Below are 26,563 nucleotides of genomic sequence, written 5' to 3'. Positions count from 1 at the left end.
AGTGCCTTTTCAGATTTTTCTACTGGGTTTTCTGGTTTCCTTGTTGATCTGTTCTTTCTATTCTGAGCATGAGTCCTTTGTTGGTTATACATGTTGCAAATATCTTCTACTCAGTAGCTTGCTTTTTTACTCTCTTTGGTGGAGTTTTAATGAACTGAGGTTCCTCATTTCAATATAGTTCAGTGTATCAATCTTTTTCTTTATTGTTAATTCTTTTCTATCCCATTTAGCAAATCTGTATCAAAATCCTAAAGACTTGTTTGTATTAGCGTTCTCCAGGGAACCAGAGCCAATATATTATATTTATATTTATATCAATATATTTATACTGATATAAAATGAGATTTATTATGAGGAATCTGCTCATGCGATTATGGAGGCTGAGAAGTCCCATGATCTGCCGTCTGTTAGCTGGAGAACCAGGAAAACTGGTGGTAATTTGGTGGAAGGTCTCAGTCTGAAGGTCTGAGAACGAGGAAAGTCGATGGCACAAATTTCAGTCTGAGGGCAGGAGAAAAGGAGATTAAGATGTCCCACCGCTCAAGCAATGAGACAGGGAAAAAGGGATGAAGTCCTCCTTCCTGTGCCTTTTGTTCTATTCAGGCCTCCAGCAGATTGGATGATCCCCACCCACGTTTGGGAGGACAGTCTATATTACTGACTCCACTGACTCAGATGCTTATAAACTTGCCAGAAACATCCTCATAGACACGCTAGAAATAATGTTTCATCTGGGCATTCCCTGGCCAGGCAAGCTGACACAAAATTCACCATCCAAATGTTCCCACAGTATCTTCTAGAAGCTCTATTGTATTACCTTCTCCATTTTACATAATGTACCCAGAATTGATTTTTGAATATGGTACAGCAAGTTTCATTCTTCCCATGTGTTTATCTAATTGACCCTGGATCATTTGTTGAAGAGACTTTCCCACTGCCACACCATGCCTTTGTCAAAGGTCTGTTTCCGCACTCTGTTTCACTTCGTGGATCTGTATGTCTCCTCTGTGCCAACGCCACACCGTCTCGATTATTGTACCTTTGTTAAAAGTCTTGAACTCCAGGAGAGCTAGACATCCCACCTTGTTCCTCTTCCGTGAAGGGCATCTAGGCTGTTCTTGGCCCTTTCCATTCCCATGTTAATGTTAGAGTCAAATCGTCAGTCGTCACACACATGCACACAACCTTGCTGGGATTTACACTGAGATTGCTTTGCATCCACAAACCATTTTGGGATTTTATGATACTTTTATGATACTGAGTCTCCTACTCCACAAACATGGTATATCCTGCTCTTTATTTATGTCTTCTTTAATTCTCAATACCGTCTTAAAATTTTCTATGTAAAAGTCTTACTCATCTTTTGTTAGATTCCTCCTAGGCATTTGATATTTGTCATACTATTTTAAATGGTATTTATAAATTTCCTTTTTTCCTTGTTGCTGATATATGGAAGTACAACTTATTTTTATTGATCATGTATCCAGTGATCTTGCTAAATTTATTTATTAAACCCAAATAATTTGTTTATAGATCCTTTTTGATTTTTTATATACCCAGTCATGTCATCTACAAGTAGTAAGAGTTACTTTTTTTTCCTGATGCTCACACCATGTATTTCTTTTTCTTGCGTTATTGCACTGTACAGTGTTTAATGGAGGTGATGATAGCAGGCATCCATGGCTTGTTCCTGATCTCAGAGAGACTTTTTACCACAAACTCACATAAGATTATGAAATCTTACCCTTTATATACACTTGATTTTACTTTTCCCCCAAGATGAGCTTTCAGTGTGGAAATACTTTTAGGTTGAAATGTGGCGGTGGTGGTTTGTAGGCTAGGAGTGAGGCGAACGGAATCCGTGTTTTAAGAGAATAGAAACTGATGTTTATCCCAAGACTGTGTGTCATTTTAACTTTGTGAGGAAGGTTTCGCCTTGTCCACTTTACAGAAGGACCTATAGCTGACCGGGGGTTCAAACAGATGTGTCAGACCCAAAGCCCAAGCTGTTCTCACCCCTCCCAGATTGCCTGCTAGAATATTGAATGTGAAACCCCCAAGGTCACAAAACTATCATTTTGTCACAGATTTCCAGGAGAAGCATTATTAAACTACGTCACAGGTATATTTAACATCTTTCTTTCTCCGCCTCCTAATCCCCTCATATCACTGTCATCTGCCCCATCCCACCTTTCTCTGATTTCCGTTGCCATGGGTGCAAACTCAGGCAGCTGTGAGTCTCACGCTGAGAGGCGCCCCCCCTTGCTTGCCTGAGACCCTGAAAGGCTGCACCTGCAGCTCTCCTCAGCCACCTGGTTGAGCCACCCACCAGGCCAGGGCCTCCCCCAGCTTCTGCCACTTGAGCTCTTATCTGATGCCAGGGGGTGGGAGGTGGGGACTAAGGGCTTTCCTCCCAGTCAGGAGGCTTGGGTTGTGGGGTAGAACTGTGTATGCTTAAGCCCTTTGTAGTGTCAGTTGTCCCAATTTGAGGATTATGCAGATACACAGAATCTTTCTCTGCTGAGATGTGGAGAGGGGAAGGCAGAGTGCAGGGAGGGTAGAGACCCAAACCCAAATAGGCCCTGGGGCTGGCAGGGTCTCCCTGGACCCAAGCCTCAGTGAGAATGTCCCCATTATTCTCACACCCCTCCTTCTGCAGCCCAAATAACTACCCAAGGATGACCCAGGAGATTTCCCTGCAAGACAGAAAATTCTAGGACACCAAGAACTCTCGGAACTAAATACTTTGAAATTCTTGAAGACCTTATAAAAGAGAGTAAATGTTTCTTTGGTTGATTTAACACAGGGTTACATTAAGCAAACAACTTTTTCTCCTTCTGGAGTTCAATGTCCTTTGTACAACTTTGCCTTTCCCTTTACACATCTTCTGTGACGGACCATAGTCTCCACATTCTGGGGAGCCTTCTGGGGCTACAGCAATCCAGCGTGACTTGGAGCCCTTCAGTTGTTTTTTTCCAAATACTTCTTAGCATGTGGTGACATGCTTTGACCAGGGAGAGAGAATTAGCACATTTGTTTTCTCGATATCTCTACCTGCCATATCCATACCTTTTTCAGAATTTTCTGGCACAGCTCATGTCTCTTTCTCTGCATCCCTGGAAGGAAGACTGCTCTTTCGCCCCCTGTTATGAGCGGATAGCTCAGCTGGGCAGTTTTTAAACCCAAGGAGGCCTGTCCCTTTCCAAGACTTCAAGGACTTCTAAAGAGGCTGGTGATGTTCAGGCTGTCCCCTGTTTGATGAATAGGCCCACTCAGTTCCTGGCGTGTGGGGCATGACTTCCAGCTCCCTCTATGCTGGTGTGCTGTGCCAAACTTTAGGGCGTGTTCGGATGCTCAGAGTAGCAAGTGCTTCTGCATAAACACCCTCTCTTGGGTACGTGGAAGTCCAGAGCCCGGGCCCAGGCCGCAGAGGCCTGAGATACTCTCGGAGAGGTTAGCCCATACAAAAAACAAGCCACAGGATTGTGTGTTGGCTCCATGCCTAAAGAAAGGTGCCCGTGGCTGTCACCTCCTACAGCTGCCTGGCAGATAACCAGAACGTGCTTGGCTCTCCAAGCTTTTGGCTATGCTCTCTGTGGGGAAGTGTTCCTGATCTGGCTTCACAGCCACTCCCCGGCTCTCTGGGGCATTGTGGCTTTTTCTTGGTGGTTGGGCAGGAAGCCTCCAGAGCCTGAAGGAATTGCTGTGCTTGATGACAAAGGCCATCAATTGATATAAATCACTTAGAGGCTGCCACATTTATTGAAGAGGAATTGAACACCATTTACTCTGTCTTCTGAGCACACTGCTTCAATGGCGAGCACTCAGGTGAGGAAAGGTCTCACAGAGCCACTGAGATCAAGCTCCCAGCTCCTGGCCATTGAGTCAAGTGGCAGGAAGTGGCCAACTTATGCAGCTGTTCAGAGAACCCAGCACAGCAAGGCCTCCCTGAGACCCAGAACGCACCGTTCTGCTGACCTGGAGCTGCCCCACGTCTGCTCCAAGGACGTGCCTGGCCCAACGAGCCAGACTCCAAGGTGGAAGATGAAGGAGACACAGTGTCTGCCCCCGAATTCCAAGACAGTCAGCGGGGCATGAGTACCAAGCATGAGAGTGGCCTGAGATGGCTGAGGACGTGGTGCATTTCTTGGGGCTGTGGACCCTGCCCACATCACCCTGGAACTGAAGGGCTGCAGGGAGCACTCGCAAGCGAGGCCCACAGAGGCAGTGGCCCCACACCCACCTGTCACCTTCTCCCTCTCTGAATGCCGGGGCGCCGCTCTGTGTGTCCCGGGGGCCCTCTCGCCTGGCTTCTTCACACTGCATTTCTTGGGTATCTTCTCGTTGGTCATACAGAGGTAGGCCAGCTGTGATCTTTAGGTAAATACCGTAATGTCTGAGCAATCTGGAACCTTCGGATCTATTCTCTAGAACATTATTTTCACCTGGAAAGAGATTTGTTCTTCCAAGCACCAAAAGTTTGCTCACCTACTGTTTGCTTGAATAGTGTTAACTGGACATAAACACGGCCCTTTCTAATAATTTGGGATTGTTCGCAATGTTTATATTGTGATATAGAAATGTTTTCCTCGAGGTCTAGCACGCTGCGCAGTGCCCTTTCCCTCCACACTAAATGCTCTATGGTGCGCATGTTGTCACTCGACCTACTGAGCCCCTGCCCCCTCTGCCTGTGTGTCTCCCATTACATTCAGCACCAGTTGTCACTTCTCCACCGCCATCCAGAAGCATGAGGCCCCGTGGGGGTGTTGAATCAGGAAGCTGCGTCAGGCGGTTAGAATTGTCATTCAGAAGGAGGAAGGGCCCCAGATGAGGAGCAAAGGAGGACTACCCGTGAGTCACGTTGGACGCCTGGGCTCCTACACCTGTGTTGGCCACTCACAGGCTTTGTTTGTTGTTTGTTTCCTGGTTCTGCCCTGCGCTTTGAATATTCTAGATTACGTGTGGTTGAGTTCCAGATAAGCACGAAAAGGTTGCGCTTTTAAAATCAACTGTGAACGGAATCATTTGGGGCATTTGTCATGTTGGGAGGCTCTTCCTTACTGCTAACCGCCTCCAGTTTAATCTAAATCTGCTTCTTCACGTTCTTCTTCAGTGCAGATGAAAGACCATTTAGCTGGCCACCAGCTTCCGAGTCATAAACATTCTAAGAAACCATCAGATTCCTCAGTGTTCCGTTCCTGAAGCTGAAGGAATTCTTCACCCCTTTGGGCCTTCTTCCTAGTGTGTTTTCCAGCTCCTAGTGTCATCAAACTTAACTCTTATGTTGTTTATGGACCCATTTGTCTCCTCAGAACCAGTACTGGGTTGTGGGCCCCATGAGGCAGGTTCCTGCCTTTGGCTTCCTGACCCACGAACTCCTCGCAATGGGATGGAAAAGTTTTTGTGGGTAGAGGGTGGGAGTGCGGGTCAAACGTCCTTCCTCAGACCTCTGATCCACTGCCGCCGTGCTCAGTTAGAAAGCGAAGCCGCCCGTCCACAAGGGAGAGCCCCTGTCCTCCTTGCACCTCCTTCCAATCCACACCACCACTCCACCTCTGTGGAGGCCTGAGGCCAGCACTAGTCAGAACCCTGGAAAAGATGGCCTAGACCAGGGGAAACCACAGGAATCGTCAGGAAACCCCTATATTCAGAATTGTGTTACATACCAGATGGTCATTTCCCACTGCCAAACCTAGAAAGTGACCCCGAGGAGATTCCCTAGCATGTGAGCAGGGGCCCTGAGGCCTGCCCACATGCTTTGTGGCCTGGAGAACCAGTTACCAGGCGTTTTCAGCCCAGACCTGACACCATCCAGCCAACCTCACTGGACCTGTGCTGGTACCGGCTACCATACCGACCACAGGCAAGGAGAAAGCCCCTCCTCCCTGAAGCTCACAGCCCGGTGGGGAGGACGGGCATCTGAAACCACATTCTTGAGCATTGACAAAGGCCGTGGCGGAGGTGTTCGAAGTGTGCAGAGAGCGGGCTCCCAGTGACGTGCCCATCCCATGTGGGTCAGCCCATGCTGCTTGGTGCCTGTGATGCCGGGGTGTCAGTGTGGGAGGCCCTGCACGATGTAAGGTCTGGTGAGCCCCAGCCCACCCTGGGGAGGCAGTTTCTCTGTCGCAGATGGCAGGCTGAGGGTGGGGGACAGGAGCTAGGAGAGGAGCTCATCAGGGCTCTGTGTTCTGTCTTATCAGCCTCTGTTGGGGTGGGATAATTATGGACAGAAGGGGAACGGTTGTGCCCCCCTACCCCGAACGCCTCTCCCTATACTTCCAGGGGGTCTAGCACAGGGTGGCTTTCCTCCGTTCACAACGACCAGGCTGCTGCTTCCTCAGAACTGCCTCCACACTCAGCAGGCTGAGTGTCGCCGTTCCTGGGCAGACGGCCTCAGAGTGGGGAGCAGCGCCCGCTTTCTCTGTGCGGTTGGCACTGGAACCCCCCTGATCTGCACACGGCCTGCAAGGACGTCCAGGTGAAACTAGTGCCCCGTCTTTTCTGTGGTTGCAAATGACTGTTTAGCAATAATACCGCCAATACACAACTGTGACATAGGAGGACCTGGTTTGAGCCTCACAGAGATTTGCCGGTGAGTGGACTGGCATGATGCCATTGGCCAGGAAGCATCATCCTTCTCCCCTGTAGTAGCTGCACGGAGCAATGAGAGGCCTGGGCATGGGAGGACAGCTGCAGCCGGGGAACTACATGGACCCTGTAGGGCATTGAGCAGGGCCTCCTCCCAGATGGGGACAGTCCAGCTGAGGCCAGAGAGCCCTGGGTGCTGTGGCCTCTCCCCTGAGAGAGGAATGGATTGGTCCTCTCAGTCGTGAGTGGCTGCCCAGGCCTGGCCTAAGCTACCTGTGAGAAAGCTCCCAGAAGGCCATGCTGACACAGAAATCTGGTCAGCATCCCGGGTACCCAGCCTTCTCAGAGCCTCTCGAAGTCCTGGATAAATAGGGCTCCCCAAGACGAATTTGGAGTGGCAGCTCAGGAAAGTGAAACCATTGGATCCAGTCAGGCTTTGACATCTGCTGGCCTCACTGTCTGACTTACCACTGACCCAGCTCACCTGGAGGGATAAAGGGCCTAATCCAGATTGTTCTGGCCTTGGGTCTAAGGTCAAGTTGAGGGTAACACCCAGAAAGGGCTGAAGTCTTCCCACAGCCTGTATCTGAGAGCTTTCGTTGGCCCAGAGACAGAGGGTAGAGAGGGGGATGAAAACCAACAGTCCCCTTGCTGGCCCCCACCCACCCTTCAGAGGGAGAGCCGGTGCCTCAGTGTGTCCTGGAGGTTTCCCAGGCAGAGACCTTATAATGTTGGGGAAGCCCAGAGGCTCTGGACAGGAACATATCCATTTAAACCACTCAGAGCCTAGTTCATAAAACGGTAGGTCAATATTTTACAAGTCACTTAGCTAATGAAGACCTCTGCCAGACTCAACATACCACATCCCAGTGGGTGATAAGACAAGTGTTAGTTCAGCGGAAACAGCCCAGAGGAGAGATTTTTTTTTTTTTTTTTTTTTTTTTTTTGTAATCTGCTGGGTTTCATATTTAGAGAGAGTGAGGCGGACTGCCTTTGGACAAGAGTATTCATTTGTCAGGTGACCAACCAGTGAGTCCTGGCTACACCCTCACCCTGTGTCTGGTCTAAGCAATAACCACCTGCAGGCGAGTAGGAATTTCATTAGAGCGGACTCAACATGTCCCATTCGGCGGCAGGAGCCATCTTAGGTTCTGTCTGCCAAGTCCACCCGCTGCTTTCCGGCAGGGATAAGCTGAAGAGAAGCTGCAGGAGCCGGGACCGCACTCTCCTAGGCCCTCCTGCGGTCTACACTTCCACCTCCAAAGACAGGCCTCATTTTCCCCTTAGCATTTTCTCTGGAGCACCAAGCAGATGTCTCTGAAATGCCTCATTTTTTTCCCCAAGCATTTTATTACCACCTACATATGCCCTTGGCTGTGACCTACACTTGTCCTTGGCCATGGGATACAGAGATGGGGGAGGCCTGGTCCCCAGACAGGAAAACCAGCCCCAGCAGAGACACTTGCCATCTGTGATGAGCTCTGAGCCTGAACTGAGCCTTGAAAACTCAGTGCGCCTGAGCGCAGGAGGCGCCCTAGGGCGTGGCCGGCAGAGGGCGCAGCGCGGGGGGAGCCCAGGAGCCGTCCTGGAGAGTCTGGGTGCCCAGTGCCCAAGAGGAGGCCCAAAGAGCACCCCGGGAGCAGAGGTGCCCATTTCCTCCTGACTTGGTGGGGGAGCTAGGCTGAAGCCAGGAGCCAGCCAGCAAGTGGGCAGGAGCCAAGGGAGTGGCAGCCTGTGATGCAGGAAGCCAGATCTGTCTCAGGGCTCAGCCCCTCCCAGGGCCCTGACCACAGTCGGGCTGGCCAAGGGACTGACCAAACAAGACTGTTGAGACTTTTCTGACAATATGGAATTCACCAGGGTAAGCATAAAAAAGGCCCACATTCTTTGCCCAACTCAGAGTTCAGTATGGAAATACCCTCTCGGGATAGACTAGAAAGGCTTGTCTGAGGCTTGCCGAGCGGCAGCTCCCAGGGCAGGCTTTCAGACCAAGGCATCTGAGGGTCAGGATGGCCATGGCTCTGCCGAAAGCCCTGCCCTCCCTTCTGAGCCGGTGGGCCAGCGCGCTTCCACACGTAGAGCAGTAGCATTGGCCAAAAAAGAGGTCGCAGAGGAAATAGGCAGAACCTTGGAGACTTTAGCTTGTGATGGGGCCGGGGGGGTGGCTAGAGTAGTGGAAACAAATGTGCTCAGCACCTGTGCTCATCCAGTGGCAACACTGAGACACGAGAGGGGGCCTGTGTCCTGACACAGACGGGAGGAAGCATTTCCTTGGGGAAGTGGTGAGGTACAGGCAATTTTTATTCCTGCCCTCTTTGTTCCTCTGAGCAGGAAAGAGGCAGAGGTCAAGCCAGGGCTACAAATAAGACTTCCAAGATCACAGAAATGTCCCGGCCCAGCCAGGCCTGCAGGTGTTCCCCGCCCCGTGTTTGCCTGCCCGGTGTAGCCAGCTCCAGACGCAGGGGCAGGGAGCAGCCCCGGGGAACGTCTCCATGCCTCTGAGGTTGCTGGGGAGGTGGAGTGCCAGGCCAAAATGAGTGACTAGGCTCTGTGGCTGCTGCAACCCTTGCTGAAGGGAAGAGGGTACCCTTGACCGATAGGAGGAAGGACTGCAGTGATGTGGCAGACCACCACGGGTACCTGTCCCCGGGTACCAGTGTGGCCTCGGGGCCGGCTCTGTATTGCGCTCCCTCTGTCAGCAGAGCCCTTGGCCGGGCACCGCTAAGGAAACCCTGCTCCCCAATCTGCAGGGAGCTTTGGGCAGGCGATACAAGGTGACCTGAAGAAAAAGCAGTGGACAGGGCATCTGCGTCCTTGGTCTGTGAGCTTGGAGGGGTCACTCAGCCTCTGAGCCTCCCTTTGCTCCTATGTACAATGAGGGGTCTAAGACTTGTTGTGAAAACAGCATGAAGTGCTGGAGAAATAGAGGTATTGGTCTTGCATAGACAAAGCAAACAATAGCAGATAGAAACATCTATTTGGAGAGTGCCTGCTGTGTGCAAGATACTGCCCTAGGCCCTGGGATGAAGGTAAACAGCTGTGTGAGCCAGCCAGAGAGAGGTCGGGGTTGGACAGGCCTGGGTGGCCTGTGAGGAGTTGGGGGTGGGATGTGCAGAAGCCAGCAGAAGGCCGCCGTGTGACCGTGTAGGATTTGTGCCAGCTCGGAGCTAAGAGGCACCATCAATCCTTGGCCCCGTTCGGGGCTGGACTGGGCAGAGGACCCTCGGAGCAGTTACCCTGCGCCATCCCCACCTGCCTCGAGCATTAAAGTCTCAAAGAGCTGGCTCCAGGATGACGCTCAGATCTAGACCCTTGGGTCCAAAGGCCTGTACAAGATGTATTGTCTTTGAGGAAGCTGATGGCACCCGCATGTGCCTTTTTCACAAAGGCATAAATAGCATGTTCAGGTGACGAGGAACCCACCCCACAGGTGCCTCTCCAGAGACTGAAACGCTCTCCTGGTGTGTCCCCACAGTGTCCTAGGCGGTTCCCCAGCCCGGATAGCCCTGACCACATCCCCATGCCAGCGCTTTCCACCCATCCCTCTCTTCCCCATGGCCTTGGACCAGGCACACACAGGAGGTCGGCATGACCAGGGCTCAGGATGGGGGCTGATTGCCACATCTGGGTGGAGGGGCAGCCCGTGGGCAGCTCGCCGCACCCACCACAAGGCCCTCCCCCAGGGTCACACCTCCACAAGCCTTGCAGCACTGGGCAGCCCACCCAAGGTAGCCTCCCAGCATCTGCAGGCCTTGATGGCCAGGGTGCGTAGGGACATTGGAACACAGATTCCCTCTTCGTGGCCGAGGAACCAGCACTTACCTGAAGATTCAGATTCCCGTTTTGCTCATTCCAGAAAACCCTTTCCTTCACTCGGTTGGGGGCAGAGAACAGACTTTGGAGTCAAAAAGGCCACAGTCTCCAGATCACGGCCCCGCCACATTCTGGTGCGTGGAAAGCCCAGCCTGAGATCAGCAGGTGTTCTTACTTCCTTCCAGCCTTCAGTGGCTGTGTGGCTGGGCTGGTGGCCCTGCTCAAGGAGAGCTGCTCCCCAGCTGCCGTGAGGCCAAGAGTGTCTTGGGGGAGGTGAGGAAAGCCTGTTGTAACTTGCAAAAGCAAAGTAGCTTGAGTTCCCAGGAACACGTGTCTCATCCTCTCTTACCTAATTGTCTGTTGCTGGCGGGGGGGGCGGGTGGACACCTGGAATTGTATTCTGGAATACTCCTCTCTCACAAATAGCCTTGTGCCCAAAGCCTAACTTTAAAATCAAAATTGATCCCTCCCAATGTCAGTGAAGACCAAGCTGGCCCCCACTGGGCTTATCTAAGCTCTGTCCCCTGTCCAAGGCTACAGAGCCAGGCCCCACAGCTGGGCTGGGGCATGAAAGGGACGCCCCATGCTCAGGAGTCTGAACAGGGCAGCGCGGTGGCTCCCGAAGGTGGCCGGGCCTCTGTGCATCCTGGCCACACCTCCTCTGGTCAGCGGTTCTAATAACAGTTGGACAGCAGCTAGAAGTGGAGAAAGGCATGTGTGTCAGCCCCACAGTGTAGCCTGCAAGCCCTAATTACCCAGCTCTGCAAGGCCAGAAGCACACACTGCCACCTGGTTCTGCTTAGGGGGAGTTTTCTGCCATGAGCACCGGCCTTGTGCCTCCTCGAGCATAGTCCTGAACCTTGCAAAGGGAGCTAGACTGAGGCTAGCTTTACGCTGACAAAGGGCTTTCTGCCTGTCAACCCAGCTCCCCAGCAAACCCCCATCCCCTCCCTACCGCAGCCACTGGGCCTCCCTTTGGCAGGGCCCGAGGGCCCATGCTCCGGACGCCTAGCCTCTGGAGACTTCCTTTTGAGCTAGAAAAACAAGCGGCTGAAACGTGCCTCGCTGCAGCTGGGCCCCACCCGCTGAACCTATAGAAAGGCCCTGGAGTGGATTCAGCCTCACAGAAGAGGAAACCTGGCTCCGGCCTCACCCGCAGGGCCTGTTATGTCTGGCTCCAGAGGCCTTCTCCTCTGGGCTTTTCCATGCCTGTGAACTAGGCCCCATTCATTTCCCTGTGGTTTCATGGGAATGTCCAAAACACTCAGCAGGTTGCAGCAAGCCCAGGAGGAGAGGGGTCAGCGAGAGGCCCGGGCCATGACGTGTGGTCGGCCCCACGGCCACAGCACCCTCCACTAGGCTGCTCACAGCGGGGTGTCCGGCCGGCTGTGGGTGGGCGCCCCTCAGTCCGCCTGCCGCCCCCCACCCACCCTGGCTGGCTCTGCCTGCAGCTCTCTCTCTAAGCCTCCACTTTCCAGCGCCCAGGCCACCAGCCCCACCCCGGCCTGGCCCAGGAGAGAACCGCAACAAAGATCTCATCAAGTTTCCCATCCCCGGCAGCTTCCCCTCAGCGCCCATCCAACCATCATTACCATTCCGCCCCGACTCCCGGGGCCTTTGCAGTTTTCCACCACACTACCCTCAATCTGGGGCCGCTGGGAGAGCAGCAGGTCCTCCGCGAGGGTGGCCGCCTCCCCCCCGACCCCCGGCCCATGGGCTGCTCGGCCTCAGAGAAGGGGCCACGCTCGGGCGCACCGTTCTCCCGGCCGCCACCTTCCTGGCCGCCACCTTCCTGGCCACGACAGAGCCCCAGGGCTCCCAGGCCTGCAGTGAGGATGTGCCCAAGTGGGGAGAATCGGGTCCTCAGAAGAAATTATTTGAAACTGGCTGGGAGCAGTTCTTATCAAATTTCCAAGTTAGCAGTTTTCACCAAGTGCTAATTGAACGGTCTCCGTGAGCAGCCTGATTCCATCTGCATGAGATTCCCACAGAGTTGTGTCAAGTACCCTGGTGGCTGAGGGCAGAAGAGGCTGTTCTGGTCTCTCACTTGCTTTTGGTCTTTGAAAACTGATGCATTTTCAGGTTTGGGTAACAGCCATGCCACTCTGCCCTGGCTGCCCGGCTCCCCCGTCCTTTCCAAAGCCACTTTCTGAGTGTTCTGGGTATGGAAGGGGTGGGGTGAGTGTCTCATCTGGCTTAGCTGGTAAAATGAATCTGGAAATGGAACATCCTTGGCGGCCCTGCTGCTCTGGCCAGGCAGGGTTGAGAGGGTAAGTGCAGAGGGGCCGAGAGCCCAAGGGCGAGGGCCCCGAGCCCGCAGGGTCGGGAGTTCGGCCTGCCCGTCTGCACGGAGCCTGGGCTCAGGAGGGACCCCGCTGCCGGTGCCAGCCTCCCTCCACTCGTCTAGATCCGCTGACTTCTGAGGGAGGGAGAGCAGTCCGCTGAGCTGTCGTCAGCCCAGCGCTGACCTTGGGTCTGGACCGTGCCTGCTTCTGCTAGGGCGCAGAGACCAACACCCCCCAGTCCCCCCAGGCTGCCCTGTCCGTGGGCCTTGTGGAGGTGGCCACCGTCTTTGTTGACCTGATGCGGATGGGCCTTTCTCTTCTCTCCTTTGCCCAATGGGCTTGAAAAGACAGTTTCGGGGACAGTATCCTCATGCCAGTGCTCCGAGGCCACCCAGCTGCTCTTCACACAGGGGCCTGTTGTGTTCTGGGGCTGCTGGTGACCAGATGTCCTCCCTGGGCGCTCAGGACAGCTTGGGACAAGGGGCTGGGGAATGTGGGGTCCCGCCCCCCTCCTCCCCTGCCTGGCTGTGGCCTTAGGCAAGGCCCTTCCTCTCTGGGGTCGCTGTAAGGAAGCAGCCCGACCCTTCCTGCAGGGACTGACACTGCACAGGGGGCCTTCCCAGGGGCCCTCCTTGAGCAGAGGGTGGCTAGGACAAGCCGCCTCCTCTCCACTCAAACCACGTGGCCCAGCATCCCCTCCTGGGAGCTCACAGCTCAGAGAGGACATCAGACTTCTTCCCTGGACAGCCCCCCCACCTCCTCGAATGCAGGCTGGTCACATCCTCACCATCAGGGGCACCTCGCCATTACCTCCTTCACCCCAGAAACACGTGCAGAGCAATCTTTCGGATACTTAAAAACAGCCATCAGAAAGCATCACCTCCTCACCCTCCCTTCCAAGGAGCTCTTGCCTCTTCCACTAAGAACCGTACTGAGAGTCGTCTGCATTTGACGGCCTCCCTCTCTAATCTTAATCTTTGGTTTCCTGAATCCACCTCCCCAGCCCCACAGCTGTGGCACCGTGCTCCTGCTTGCCAAACCCAGGGCCCTCTGCAGCCTCCCCGCCTTCTCCACAGCAGTCGTACCCCCGGGCAACTGCTCCCTGGACCTCGTCCCCCCCTCGCATGCCACCCCGCCAGCTGCCATGCTCCTTCCCTCTTGCCCCCTGGGCCCGGGGACAGTCTTGCCCACTCCCAGAGCCTCACCTCGCGTGTATCTCAGACTCTGGCATGACCTTCCCTTTCTGGCTGCCTTGGGCTGAGGCTCACATGCCATCGGTCTCCCCAGCTTTCATCCAAGCTGCACCCGGCCTCGGCCCTGCGCACCCCTTCACCATGTTCTTTATGCCCCTCCCCGGGCTGGCAGCCTTCCCCGCTCCCCAGAGAAGTGCCGGCGCCAGAGGCTGGCACCCCAGCCCTGCCCGCGTCCCCCGCAGCGCAGCCCTCCTCCCTCGGCCCTCGGTTCCTGGGGTTTTCTCAGTTTGTTTTGCCTCCACACCTTTATTCACTCACCCCTTTCGTGTGAAGTATTGCCCTCCTTGCCACCTCCTGGAATCCATCTGCCTACAAGGCTTGCTGGGGGCAGCGGGGCCTCGAGGTCACCCGGGACTGTTTGCCAACCGGCTGTGGGACTCGGAGCCAAACCCCTTTCCTTTTGGCCCTATAAGTTCCCCTCGCACAGAAAGGGATAGAAAGCCCTCCCAGGGCTGTGGGAGACTTCTAGGGGCTTCCCGTCCAGACTGCTCCTAGCGTGACGTCTGTCACCTGGCACTTCGTGAGTGTCCCTCCCTCTCTCGCTGCACACAGGGCAGAATTCGGCCGCAGCAGCAGCTCCAAAAAGATGTGAGCATGAGTAAGAGAACAAAGAGACCAATGAATGGCCCTAGCTGGGGAAGCTTACTCCTCTGGGTTGTCAGTAAATAACCACGCCGCGGTCTCGTACATGGAGCGTGCTGCTCCTCAGACCAGGGGTGGGGAAAGCCAGAAGGGCTTCTGCTTCTCCGGCATCTTGTTTGGGAATGGACCCAGCCAAGTTCTTTTCTTAGGCAGAGCTTGAAGCTGTCAACGACTCCTGGCAGTGAGTGTTAGGGCTCAGACGTAGATGCGTGAGGGCTGGGTGCCTAAGAACAGGGCACGGTGGCAGAGACCCAGCCCTCCCAACTCCGGAATGTGCCCATCCTGGGAATCTGTACAGACTTATGGGGCGTCTGCACCGTGCCAACTTGGGGCATCCACGAGCCTCATGTGGGACCAGGGCAGACAGCACTGGGATGCGGAGGGGAGATACAGCGATGATCAGGGGCAATCACGGCAGCGTGAGCGAAATGCTGGGAGGGGATGCCCAGGAAGCACGTAGGGTCCTACACTGCCTTCCCAGAGGAAGAAGAGAGGAGGAGGGGGGCGGCAGATCGGCCAAGAGAGCAGTAGTACCAGGAGACACAGCAGGGGAGAGCCGCAAGAAGTCAGGCTGGCTAGATGGTGAGGAGTCGGGGATGGGGAGAAGGGAGAGGTGGTCCCGGGCACATGCCAGGAAGCCTGGCAAACCTCATTTTACCAAGGAGGCGGACTGTCCCAAGGATGGTGGTAGTCGCTGAAGGGCTTCAGGCAGGAGAGGGACGTGACCCGGTTTGCCCTCAAGAAAGAATGCGCCGCTTTGGGTGTAAAAAAGTAAACAGCAGGGGAAGACTGGAAGTAGGGAGGCCAGCTGGTCAGAGCTGGAGGCCTGAGCGAGGCGGTGGCATTGGGGCGGGAGGGCAGCGGGGGCCTCTGGGAATCTCTCTGTGTGTTCCACCCAAATCCTGGGGTTGGGGCAGTAGGCGTAATAAGAGTTCGCAGTAGGCGTAACAATAGTGTCGTTCATGAAGGCCAAGCATTTGTATATTGCACCTCCATTTTTCAGGTAAATCATTTGAGATTCAGAGAGGTTGAAAATTTTATCTGAAATCACACAGCTGGTGAGTGAGTGGCAGAGCTGGAATTTGCAGGCCCACTGCTGAGCTGCTGACCACCAGCCTCTCCTCTCCCCATGGCCCGGCCTGTGGGCGTGGAGCACGGAGGGAAGCAAGACGGGTGGTGGGAGGCAGGAGGAGAGGCGAGAAGCAGGAGCCTGACCCTGGGACACCACCCTCCCCTGGTCCCGCCCCAGGGGCTTCTTGGCCACAGACACCCCCAGGCCCCTCATTAACAAAACAGAGCCACAGCCTCCCAGACCAGCGGAAGAGCATTCAGTCCCGTTCCTCCAATGGTCAAGAATGGGCAGCCTTCCTCTGAAAGGGCAGCGATTTTAGCCCATTGCTCATGTGGCCACTGCCTGACCCCTGCCAGGTAGAGCGTGTTCCCCCAGACCTCGTCATTGCAGCTGTGACCCAAGTCCTGTTGTCAGCGAGCAGCAAATGCCACATCCCGTAGCTTCTTGTAGTCCTGGTGCACGTTAGCCTCCTAAAGGCAAAGGAATGTCCTGTCATAAAACATCAAATGACATCATCCCCCCTAGCGTTTCATATATATTCATACTTTCTTCTCTAAGTAACATTAACACGCTTTGGGAAACACCATTCTGGACCAGCGTCGCCTTTGCCGTGTGAGCTTGTGTGTACTTGTGAGTAGGGTGGTCATGATGGCCTTTACCTGCCGCCTGCCCTAGCGGGTGAGGGACTCTGACAGCTCTAGGCTTGCTCAGCTCCTCCTGGGGTGAGAAGCCTCTCACCTGCCCCTCCCCCGCCCCTGTCACCCCACCCCCAGCACCTGGAAGCCCAGAGCACAGGTAGGTGGGATGCTGAGGATGAGTGCTGACGAGCTTGCATCCTGGCACGGCCCCCAGCTGGCTGTCACAGGCACCCCCCTCCACCCCCAAGACCTCCAGAGTTGTGGGCCCCCAGTGGCACTGGGCTCCACATGCTCAGCAGATGTCAGGACTGGGACCGAGGCCCCACCTCCAAGGGCTTGGCTTGCTGTTCTGGAAGGTGATCCTGGCTGGTGGCCATTCCTTGAGCCCCCATTTAGAGCAGTTGTCAGGCAGTTGCTGACTTGCAGCCTCCCCTCCGCCCTCCGAGTGGGGCCAAGTGACCTCATTCCTGTGCCATGCTATAGCAGGAGAAGGAGATGGGTTATGACCGGGGCAGGTACCCAGATCCGGGAGCAGGGTCCTCCATCCCCAAGTCCCGGACTCTGGTGTGTGGCGTTTGCTCTCAGGGGTGCATCCTAGCCACCCAGAACAGCTTGGGGCATCACCTGAGGTCTGGCTGCTGGGCCCCCAACAGGGGAAGATCAGGGTGAAGGTGAATAAGCCGACTGTTGAGGCTCCTCTTCTGATCGCCCTGCCTTCCCGCAGAGGGCAAGCCTTCAGCCCCTTTGGCTGAAGAGAAGAACACTGAATGGGAGCCCAGAGCCCCCTGGACCTTGGGCCACAGGACTGCAGTTTCTAAACTAAGGCTCTTTCCTGCCCAGAAGTTCCTGGGTTCTAAGCTGCTCCTGCCACGTCCCAGGTCCTGTGGAAGAAAGATGCTGGGGGGCCCCCTGCTGGCCTTTCCATGGAACTGACCCCTGGGGGGGGGGGAACCTGTTGAACCCGGGGAAGGGGGCCTTCGCTGGCCTCAGAGGAGAGCGGAGACATCCACCTGCCCCACCCCCACTGCCGCCTAGCCCAGTTCGCCCTCCATGGTGCCTGGCCCTGCTTTTGACAGTGAATCCTGAACTCAGGGAATCTGGCTGCTGGCCACTTGGCATTTCCTTGGCCTTCCTGTTCCCGCACTTGACTGGGGACCTTCCTCCAACTGCGCCGTGCCCCCTCCCAGCCACCCCAGGACTGAAGGGCCACAGTGCTCCAGGCCCTGCTCCTGCTTCCTCCCACTCACAGCTTGTGTGTTCTCTCTAACCCTCCCTCTCCCCCGCCTCCCCCTGCTGGATTTTAAGGACAGGTTGTGGGGAAATGGTCCCCGCAGCTATCCTAGAACACTAATGAGCCGTGGCAACACCCAGGGAGTCGTCCTTATTGCTCCGCCACCTCCCAGTTTGGTGACATTGACGGTTTTCTGGGATGGATGCTTGATATCAGCAAACTCTCCTGGAGAGAATGCCGCAGGCTCCCCTCTCACGTCCTGCCCCCCTGTCCTGAGGGAGGGGCTGAGACACTCCGGGAGAAATGGAGCCCCCCCGGGGAGGCACGAGGGACCTGTCCAAGGTCAGCCTCTGCATCTCAAGCTTCGCCGGACTTCTCAAGGTTATAGGAGCACACTGGCTGTTCTCCCACCCGCTTCAGGCACTCGTGGGAGTGTACTGGGGTCCAGGGGGCTCCAAGTAATGGAGAAGCAGCTTGACCGTCGTCCGTTGTCACTGCCTGGGGCTCTGGGCATCAGCCCCCCCCCCCCATCCCTTTCTTCCTGTTCCATCCTTACTTGAGAACCTGAGAGATGCGGGCGGGAGAGCCCCTGCAGGAACTGGGAGCGGGAGTGCGGCTCCAGCCGGGGAGGCACCCCCACACATTCGGTTCCTTTGACCCATGGGGACAGGCTAGAATGCCACAGCCCCGCCGGCTGCTCGGGCCAGCCCAGCACTCCCTCCCCAGCCGCCTGACCACAACCCTGCTATGGGGTCATGCTGCCCCCTGCTGGCCACACCAGCAAAACACAGGCCAGGGTCCGTCCTCAGGCTGTATAGGTGTTTCTTCTTCGCCCAAGCTTGCCGCTGAGCTGGAGACTGCGGGGGCTCCAAGGAACTGACCATGGGCGCCCTGCCCACAAGGATTCTCAGACTGCATGGGCAGACAGGTCTAGAACCGCCTGGCACACAGTAATGTTCGTGGAGTGAACAGACAGATGAACGAAGGCGTGCATCTGAAGCGTTCAGCTGTTGATGGACTCTGGTATCTGACCAAGAACAGACAGCAAATCAAATCAGACATTTATTGAGCAGGGACTGAGACTCCTCTTGGGTTGACAAGATCTAAAGAGGAAAACCAAGTATGAAGAGTCCAACAGTGCTAAACTGCGACACAGGTGACCGCAGAACAGCCTGGCTCTTGCCGCCAGGTGGTTCATTGGCAGTGAGGACCCAGGGGGGTGATGGAGACAGCCTTCAGCCTGGGCCTTCAGGGAAGGCGAGGGGAAGGCAGGTAAGGGGGGGGGGGCGTCGATGGCAGAGATGAAACTCACAGGGCATGGCCAGTGGGCATCCTCCAGGGTGCCCTTGTAATCTGTGATATTCACATTGGTTTCCACGACCGCCCTACAGAGCAGCTGCTGCTACCCCTACTCTACATTTGAGAGAAAGAGGGGGTCACAAGAGGTCCCAGAGTTGTGCCCGTTCCTACAGCAAGAACACGGAGCCAGGATTCAGACCTCCACTTAGGAGACGGTGGCCGGATTCCAGTGCCTGAACTCCGAGGCTTCTCAGCAGGAAGGGTTGTGCACGAGGACAGGTTGGGGGGCAGAGGAAGGCAGAACGGTCACTGCAGTGGCTGTGAGCACACAGTAGGGGACAAAGAAACTCCTCCTTCCACACCTAGGGTTTCCTTCATGGTACAGGGGCCAGCGGAGGCCTGACGCTGCCGTCCTACGCCCCACAGCAGGCCAGCCCGAAGTCAGCCCCACAGAGGAGGGGCTCCTTCTCCTAAAGCCCAGACCTGGCCCCGGTCCCTCCGATGGTGCCGCCGCCAGAGGGCCATTCCTGCAGCCCTTCTTCCTCATAGAGAGGGCTTCTGGGAGAGACAGATGTGCTCTCGAGACAGCTTGGCAGACCAGAGCCACACTTCTGCCATGGCAGGCCCAGTCTGGGGGGAGGAGGGGCTCTGTCGGCTCGTGCTTGTCCGTCGCCCCCACCCCCATCACAGGCTGCTTTTCTTTCCGAGAGCTTGGCGTGGTGATGAGGCTAACCCTAAAACACCACCCGCACCTCCAGGGAGAGGCAGTTTGTCTCAGGCCTCTGGCTGCTTGTTGGCAGGGCTATGGGAGCCCACTCCCTGACCCCTTCTGGCTCCGTTGCAAGAAGCACAGGCTTGATGTGCAGCTTGGGGTCCAGAATAAAGGCAGGGGAGAGTGGTCCCTGAACTGGGCAAGGCTGTCCCCATACAGGGCATCCTGGCCATGATGGCAGCAGTGTTGCCCAAGCCCCCTTTCCAGGGGCTTCTGCTCTCATGCTTGTGTGTGGTCTGCTCATCCTCCCACCGGAGCCCTGGGCGGGGGAAGCAGCACATGGCCTCCTGCCCCAGATTTGGGGGGTGGGGGTGCCGACCTCAGGGCTGTGCAATCCAGCTTCCCACTTTGCCTGACTCCTCAGTCTTGGCATGTTTCTTTCCTCCCCCATCAGGCCCTGCTCCTCTCCCTGGGTCCTGGGGGTACGTTTGTCTCTCCACTCGGAGCCGTATCTGTCCATACTTGTTGATTCTAATTACACGCGAGGGTAGCAACACTCAAGTGTTCAATCCTAAGAGGTTAACTCTCTGAGATTTGAACACCTCAACAGCACATTTGCCTCACCCCAGGATGTGTGATTCCTCTTGCTCTCTGTGACCCTCCTGTTCATCCTCAGAAACCCTCCTCTCCTCTGGAAGAGAAGGGAGCCCTGGGTCTGCTGACCACCTTCTACGCACCCCCAGGAAGTGCTCCGAGTTCTCTTGGCAGGCCTGGGCATCTTGTTTTCTTAGAGCTGGGGATGCCCCTTGATGTCCTGGGAGGCGAGTCATTCAGCAGACAGCTTTATTGAACACCTTCTCTTTGTCGGGCAGGGCGCTGGGGTGCCAAGCACAGGGGCCACAGCAGAGGAGACAGATGCCATCCCCCGCCCAGGACAATGGGGAGGTGGTGCACAGGCTACCAAGGAGTTGGCGCAAAGAGGGGCATGAGCAAGGGGGATGAGATTGGGTGGCAGGAGGGAGTCTCTAGGCTGAGACCGAAGGGCACGAGAGAGCCAGCCTGCAGGTAGCCTGGGAAAGAACAGGCAGCGGCAGCCCTGACCCCTGCTGGATCCGCCCCCCTCTCCCCCCGCCCCACTGCAGGCTCGTGGAGGAGTTTATGCTCCTGGCCAACATGGCAGTGGCCCACAAGACGCACCGCACCTTCCCTGAGCATGCCCTGCTGCGCCGGCACCCCCCACCCCAGACCAAGATGCTCAATGACCTCGTGGAATTCTGCGAACAGATGGGGCTGCCCATGGACTTCAGCTCTGCCGGGGCCCTCAATGTGAGTGCTGGGAGTGCAGAGGAAGGGGGAGGCCCTGGGGAGAGGAGCCCTCCTAGTCACAGAGGCCCTGGCCGTGGGTCATGCTCCCCACCAGGACCAGGCCGAGGGAAGCCACTCTACACTCCTCTGTGGGCAGGGATCCTGCAGCCAGGGCTGGGCTGGGCCCAGAAACTTTCAGTAGGGGGCTGAGATGATTGGAAGCCCGAGAATGTTTTAATGGTAAGTGGTGTCAAGTGCTCCCTTCCTGGAACTAAGCCTTGTGGGGCGCAGGCCTGAGCTCTGATCCCCCAGAAGGGAGGCTGTTCCCATCTGGGCTTTTTAAGCCTGGGTAGGCAGAGAGGTGCCTTAGGTCAGACAGCTGGAAACCAGTCTCTCTGTCCAGCCAACAAGACATGGAAGGGCTGACATCAGAGCCACGGCCCAGTGTGGGACACGGGCTGGGGGCTGCTGGCCTCCGCACTCCACCATGGCCTTCTGAGCAGGGTCGAGCCCCTCAGCATACCCTTCCTCCCCAGAGCCAGGTGTCAGATGGTCAGAGGGTGACTGGGGCCCCAGAGCCTGCCCCAGGTTGACTGCCTATCACACGGTTTGCTTGTAGGAAAGTCTGACCAAAACATTTGGAGATGACCAGTACTCACTGGCCCGGAAAGAAGTGCTCACCAACATGTGCTCCCGGCCCATGCAGGTAAGGAGGGACCTGGTTCCCCAACCTCCCCCTTCTCCCAGGAGATTGCATTACCTAGGACAAGTGAGCCCTGAGCTCCTGAGCCCGATCTGCCTCCTACACAGTCCTACATAGACTTGGCTGCCTTACCTGCTCAAGGATGGTTTCTGTGGGGCCGTTAAAGGGCCCAGTTTGAGCCCCGCTACCCCCTGCATGGCCTCTGGGGCTCTGCTTCCTAGCTGAAGGCCGGGAGTCATCCCAGGCACACACCAAGCCTTCAGTGCCCAGGCCCCGCAGACCAGACCAGCTCAGGGAAGGAATGGGGGCTAGTTAGCAACTCAGTTGGATGGGCACCCTGGAGGGAGGAGATTGTCTCCCATAGCAGCCTGCCCAGAGGGGAAGTCATCAGCCCTCACCATGCCTTGTGGACCCCAGGCAGAGAAGTTTCCCTCTTGCTAGTTGGTAGGAGAGGACTTAGGCGGTTGGGCCTGTGTCACAGGCGGTGTGACGGGCAAGCAGCCTGGGAGGTAGACAATGAACTTGCTCCTAGCAGCACGTCTCAGCCCTCCGAGGCTGAGCTTCAGCCCCTGCAGGCGCAAGCATCTTGGGAAGGAGCCACCCCACTGGCCTGTCAGGTCAGCAGGATCTGCAGCTACTAATGGGGCCAACTCTGGGCCCCATTCTGGCCAGGGGGCAGTGACAGACCATTTTTCAGGGGCTCAGTCACTCTGCAGATTCAATCTGTTCACAAGAACCGGGTCACCTCAGCTAGCCCCGGCCAGTTTATTTCCTGACACTCATATTTTCTGCCAGGAATGGAGCCATCGGGGCCCTTTTGGGTCTGGCTGTCTTTACCCTGTCCCTGGGCACAAGCGTCTGCCACCACCAAGCACCTTTAAAGCACGCCACACAGAGGGGCAGGTGTGCCTGTGGCCAAGGGACTTGATGTCACTCTGCCCGCTAGTTACTCTGAGACACGGTTGCCCCTGGGTCTCAGCAACTGCCTGTTGACTGCTCCAGGCAGGGCCAGTTGGGCTCCCATTCCCTGCCCCCCCCCCCCCGCCTCTGGAAGTGTCTGGAACTGTCCACCTCCGAGGTCAAACTAGCCCTGGAGCTCTGTGGAAAGGAGCTCTCCTCTCCTGAGTCACCCAGAGCCTGAAAAAGAGTGACTTCTGGCCTTGCTTGCCAGTGAGTGACCTTCAGGGCTGGCCTTTGTATGGGGAGCTGATGGCGGGGGGGGGGGTTAGGAGTGTCTGTGGTGCCCCTGAGAACTAGGATGGGGACAGGGGGCCAGGCAGCATCGGCAGCAATGAGCACAAACGTCCTAAGGAAGCCGCTGAAACAGGACACTTGGGACTTTCCTGTCCCGGAAAAGCCACAGTTCCCCCCCTCATCCCACCCTACCCAGAGACACCTTCCCAGCCAGGAAGGGGACCAGGGCCTCTGTGCTCCTCACCCCAGCTCATGTGGGGAACTGGGCCACCACCACTGAGAACAACGCCCAAACGTGGCTCGGCATGGAGGCTGCCCCCACGTCCCCCGGTGACTTGCCCTGGACATAACCCAGGCCACAGCAGGAGCTGGGAGGCGGCCTTGGGGAGCTGAGCAGGTCATCCCCGGCTGCACCCTGATTCCTGGCCCGACACACACAGTAACCAGAGCCGGCTGTCCACTTGGCCAAGCGCACGGGCAGCAAGGGGAGCGAGCGAGTGAACACCCAAGGGTGTGACTTTGGCCCTCAGTGAGGAACCTGTTCACTTGCTCCTCGCCGCGTGCCTGAGTCCCAGCCCCGAGAGCTCGGGGGCCACGGGGCAGGCAGCTGCAGGGACTGTGGCCAAGCCACCCACCCAGCAGAACCACCATGGCCTGGAGAAACTCGGCCTCTCTTCATGTACCCCAGACCTCTGAGTCTTGGTGCCAGGACGGCTTGTCAGGAACAAGGGCTGAGGCTGGCGGCTGGTGAGCCTCTCCCTCCCTTGGCTGGCGTGGGGTTGCCAGCAGGGGGGCCCGGAGGTGCAAGGGTGCCAGCATGGCCTTCCACGGGATCGGGATCAGGGCTGGAGGGCGTGAGGTCAGTCTCCACCAAAGACTAGGCCTGGGCCACAGAGGAAGGAGCCAGGCGCCCACTTGCCCATATCCCTGTAGACGGGTACCAGGCGTCCCGCGCCTTCTCTCCTACGGGCCGTTCTGGCCAGGTGGCGGCGGCGGCGGACTCCGCGTCCTCACGGAGCCCTGTGGCCGCCCCGGCTTCCGCTTGTGCCTCCACAGCATGTCCGCAGCCCCTTGTGCAGCCGGCCACAGGCCGCCTCCCCTCCTCCCGTCCTGTGGAGCAGACCAGAACCACTCCCTGCCCCTAAAACGACAGCAGCAGGCCAAGCTCCTCCCCAGCTGCCCTCAGACTTCGGCCCGTGGTCCGCCCTCCCCGAGGGCTCAGGGGGCCAGCCCCAAAGGGCTCTGAGGGAGGAGACCCTCCAGCATCTGGAGGTTTCCCTGCACCGCCTGTGCCCACAGAGGCGGGGTGGGCCCCTTGCGGTGCTCTCTGGCCTGTTCTCGGTGCTGCCACCACGAGGGGTCTGCACAACCCAAGGCAAGGCCCACATTTGTCTTCAGCGGGAGAAGGGCATGGATGCTCCGTGGCTGGGCGCAGCCCCATAGCAGCCCCTGGGCCCCCTTACAGAGAATGGCCCCTGGCCTCCTCAGGCCCGCGGTCAGCCGCCTGCGACCTGGTGGGTCAGTCCACTCCAAAACAGCCCATCCCGAGCCTCCAAGTATCACAGCCTGGCAGAGCAAACCCAGCCGTGGCCTGGCCTGGCCCGGCCTGGCTCTAAGACCCTGCCCCCATCCCCCCCCCAGATGGCCCTGTACTTCTGCTCGGGGGTGCTGCAGGACCAGACGCAGTTCCGGCACTACGCCCTCAACGTGCCGCTGTACACCCACTTCACCTCTCCCATCCGCCGCTTCGCCGACGTCCTGGTGCACCGCCTCCTGGCCGCCGCGCTTGGTAAGAGGCACAGCCCAGGGGGTCATGCAGGCCTGTGCCCACCTAAGGGCTGCCCAGGCCCAGAGTGGGTACCTAGCGGCCAGAGGCCACACTGCATGGCCGTAGAGGCCCCGAGGGGTAGTCAGCCGAGCAGCAGGTGTGCCTGGGCCCGGAGACGCTCCCCACCCCACCCCCACCCTGCCGTGAGCATGCTAGGGGTCAGCTGCAGTAGAGCTCACTAAAAGTCCTATACAAAAGCCAAGGGCCCTAACCGTGGCTGCCCCCGCCCCCCAACCCTCGGAGCTGGGCAGCAGAGAGACCTTAGCTCAGCATGGGCCGCCCAGGCCCCACGTTACCTGGGCAGGGAGCACCGTGCCGCCTGTCCCCAGCCGTGGCCGGCATATGCACAGCACCCTGCCAGCAGCCCCGCACCCACCCTCTTCCCAGGCTACGGGGAACTGCCCGACTTGGAGTCCGAGGCCCTGCAAAAGCAGGCCGACCACTGCAATGACCGCCGCATGGCCTCCAAGCGCGTCCAGGAGCTCAGCACCGGCCTCTTCTTTGCCATCCTGGTTAAGGTGAGGCCACCGGCCCAGTGCCCCCTCTCCCCCTCCTCCACCCCATTTCCCCTCCTGGGCACCGGCTCACAGGGAGCTGTCAGGGAGCTCAGGGGCCTCCGGCAGCTGGGGTGGGCCCTGGGGGTGATGCCACGTCCCGTGGCCAAGCCTTGGCTGGAGCCCTGCCCTGCAGGAAAGCGGCCCCCTGGAGTCAGAAGCCATGGTGCTAGGCGTCCTGAACCAAGCCTTCGACGTGCTGGTGCTGCGCTACGGGGTACAGAAGCGTGTCTACTGTAATGTGAGTACCCACGGGCCCCTGGGGCCAGGTTAGGGACCTCTGGGCAGGGGTGCTGAAGGGCATCTGCTATGACGTGAGTGCCGGGACCTCGTGGCTTCTGTGCAAAGCCCTCCCCCACCCACAGACACACCGGGCCGTGTCCACTACACTGTCTGTTTTCACCTGCATGTCCCCCCCAGCCTCTGCCGGGGTCCCCTCCATATTTGCCTGGCATCAGAGGCGGGGGGGGCCTGTCCCAGGAACAGCCCTTGATAGACACACAAGCATGGAGGATGGGAGCACAGGCTGGGGTCCTTGCTGTCCTCACCTGCCCAGAAGAATACAAGCCATGGTGGTGACGTTGGCCATGTGGTGGCAGAGGGCGTGCCGTCCCTGACCTGGCTTCCCTCTGCCACCCAGCACCAAGCCCACCTGGATGGGCCATGCCGGGACACCCCACTGCACCTGCCTGGGATGAGGGATCCAGGCCAAGAGCCAGGCTCGAGAGAATGGGCCCCTCCCTCACCAGTGCAGGATGGCAGAGCTTGCAAGCCTTGGGGGATTTCTTAATGGGAATGTGAAGGAAGGAAAGAGCAGAGAGAGTGGTCCATGGCCAGTCTGGAAGCTGTGTCCCCTGAAGAGAAGGAAGAGACCAGTCCTTGCCTTGGGTCCTGCCCTGTGTGGCTATTCAGTCGAGGTTCTTTCCGAGGGTATTTGGTGCCTGTGCTGACGTCATCTGAGGGACCTATTTCAGCTGACCTTGCAGTTAGCAGGTCACTCCCTGGCCCCTGACCCTGGCTTTGAATTTCCTGACATCCAGAACCCTTGGGGGAAGGCAGAGCCCCGCACACAGAGTGGAATAAGCATGGAGTTAATACAGTAAAGCAGAAGAGACAGAATGGAGTCCCGCTGCGATCTGTCAGGGCTCCGGTCCTGAAGTTCACTGAGCAGGACAAAAGTTCAGGTGTCTGTCATCAGACAGGTCTAGGTCTGCAGACAAGCCGGCCCTCAGCCTGTGCCTGCAGGGGTCGACGCCCCTCTAGCCTTAGGCGCCCTGTCCACCTCAGGCCTTAAGTAGACAGTCCCTGATGAGCCCCTGCTGCTCAGCACTCAAGTCACCCTCAGGTACGGCCTCAACGGAAGCTGCCCAGAGGCCAGAGGCAAGGGTGGGGTGGTCCCTAATCAGAGGTCGACAGCCTGCTGCTGGGCTCTTTCAGAGGGAGGGA

The 26,563-nt window shown here is 57.3% G+C and overlaps 1 protein-coding gene across 7 annotated transcripts in view; it reads left to right on the top strand.

The window, feature by feature from the left end:
• DIS3L2 (DIS3 like 3'-5' exoribonuclease 2) overlaps positions 1 to 26,563 on the top strand; it is a 346,332-nt gene that overhangs the window by 318,482 nt on the left and 1,287 nt on the right. For all 7 annotated transcript variants that reach the window (XM_073877261.1, XM_025889524.2, XM_025889509.2 and 4 more), the window contains 5 exons: positions 20,676 to 20,859; positions 21,458 to 21,544; positions 24,377 to 24,524; positions 24,951 to 25,081; positions 25,254 to 25,358. In XM_073877261.1, the coding sequence (XP_073733362.1) occupies positions 20,676 to 20,859; positions 21,458 to 21,544; positions 24,377 to 24,524; positions 24,951 to 25,081; positions 25,254 to 25,358 (655 nt within the window). The remainder of the gene's footprint in view (positions 1 to 20,675; positions 20,860 to 21,457; positions 21,545 to 24,376; positions 24,525 to 24,950; positions 25,082 to 25,253; positions 25,359 to 26,563) is intronic.

This window comes from Callorhinus ursinus, unplaced genomic scaffold (assembly GCF_003265705.2).
Source record: "Callorhinus ursinus isolate GAN/ISIS: 27379988/994484 unplaced genomic scaffold, GSC_fseal_2.0 scaffold2, whole genome shotgun sequence".
NCBI classification, from domain to species: domain Eukaryota; kingdom Metazoa; phylum Chordata; class Mammalia; order Carnivora; family Otariidae; genus Callorhinus; species Callorhinus ursinus.
Note: the sequence above shows the minus strand (reverse complement) of the source record. Positions and strands in the feature narration are given on the sequence as shown.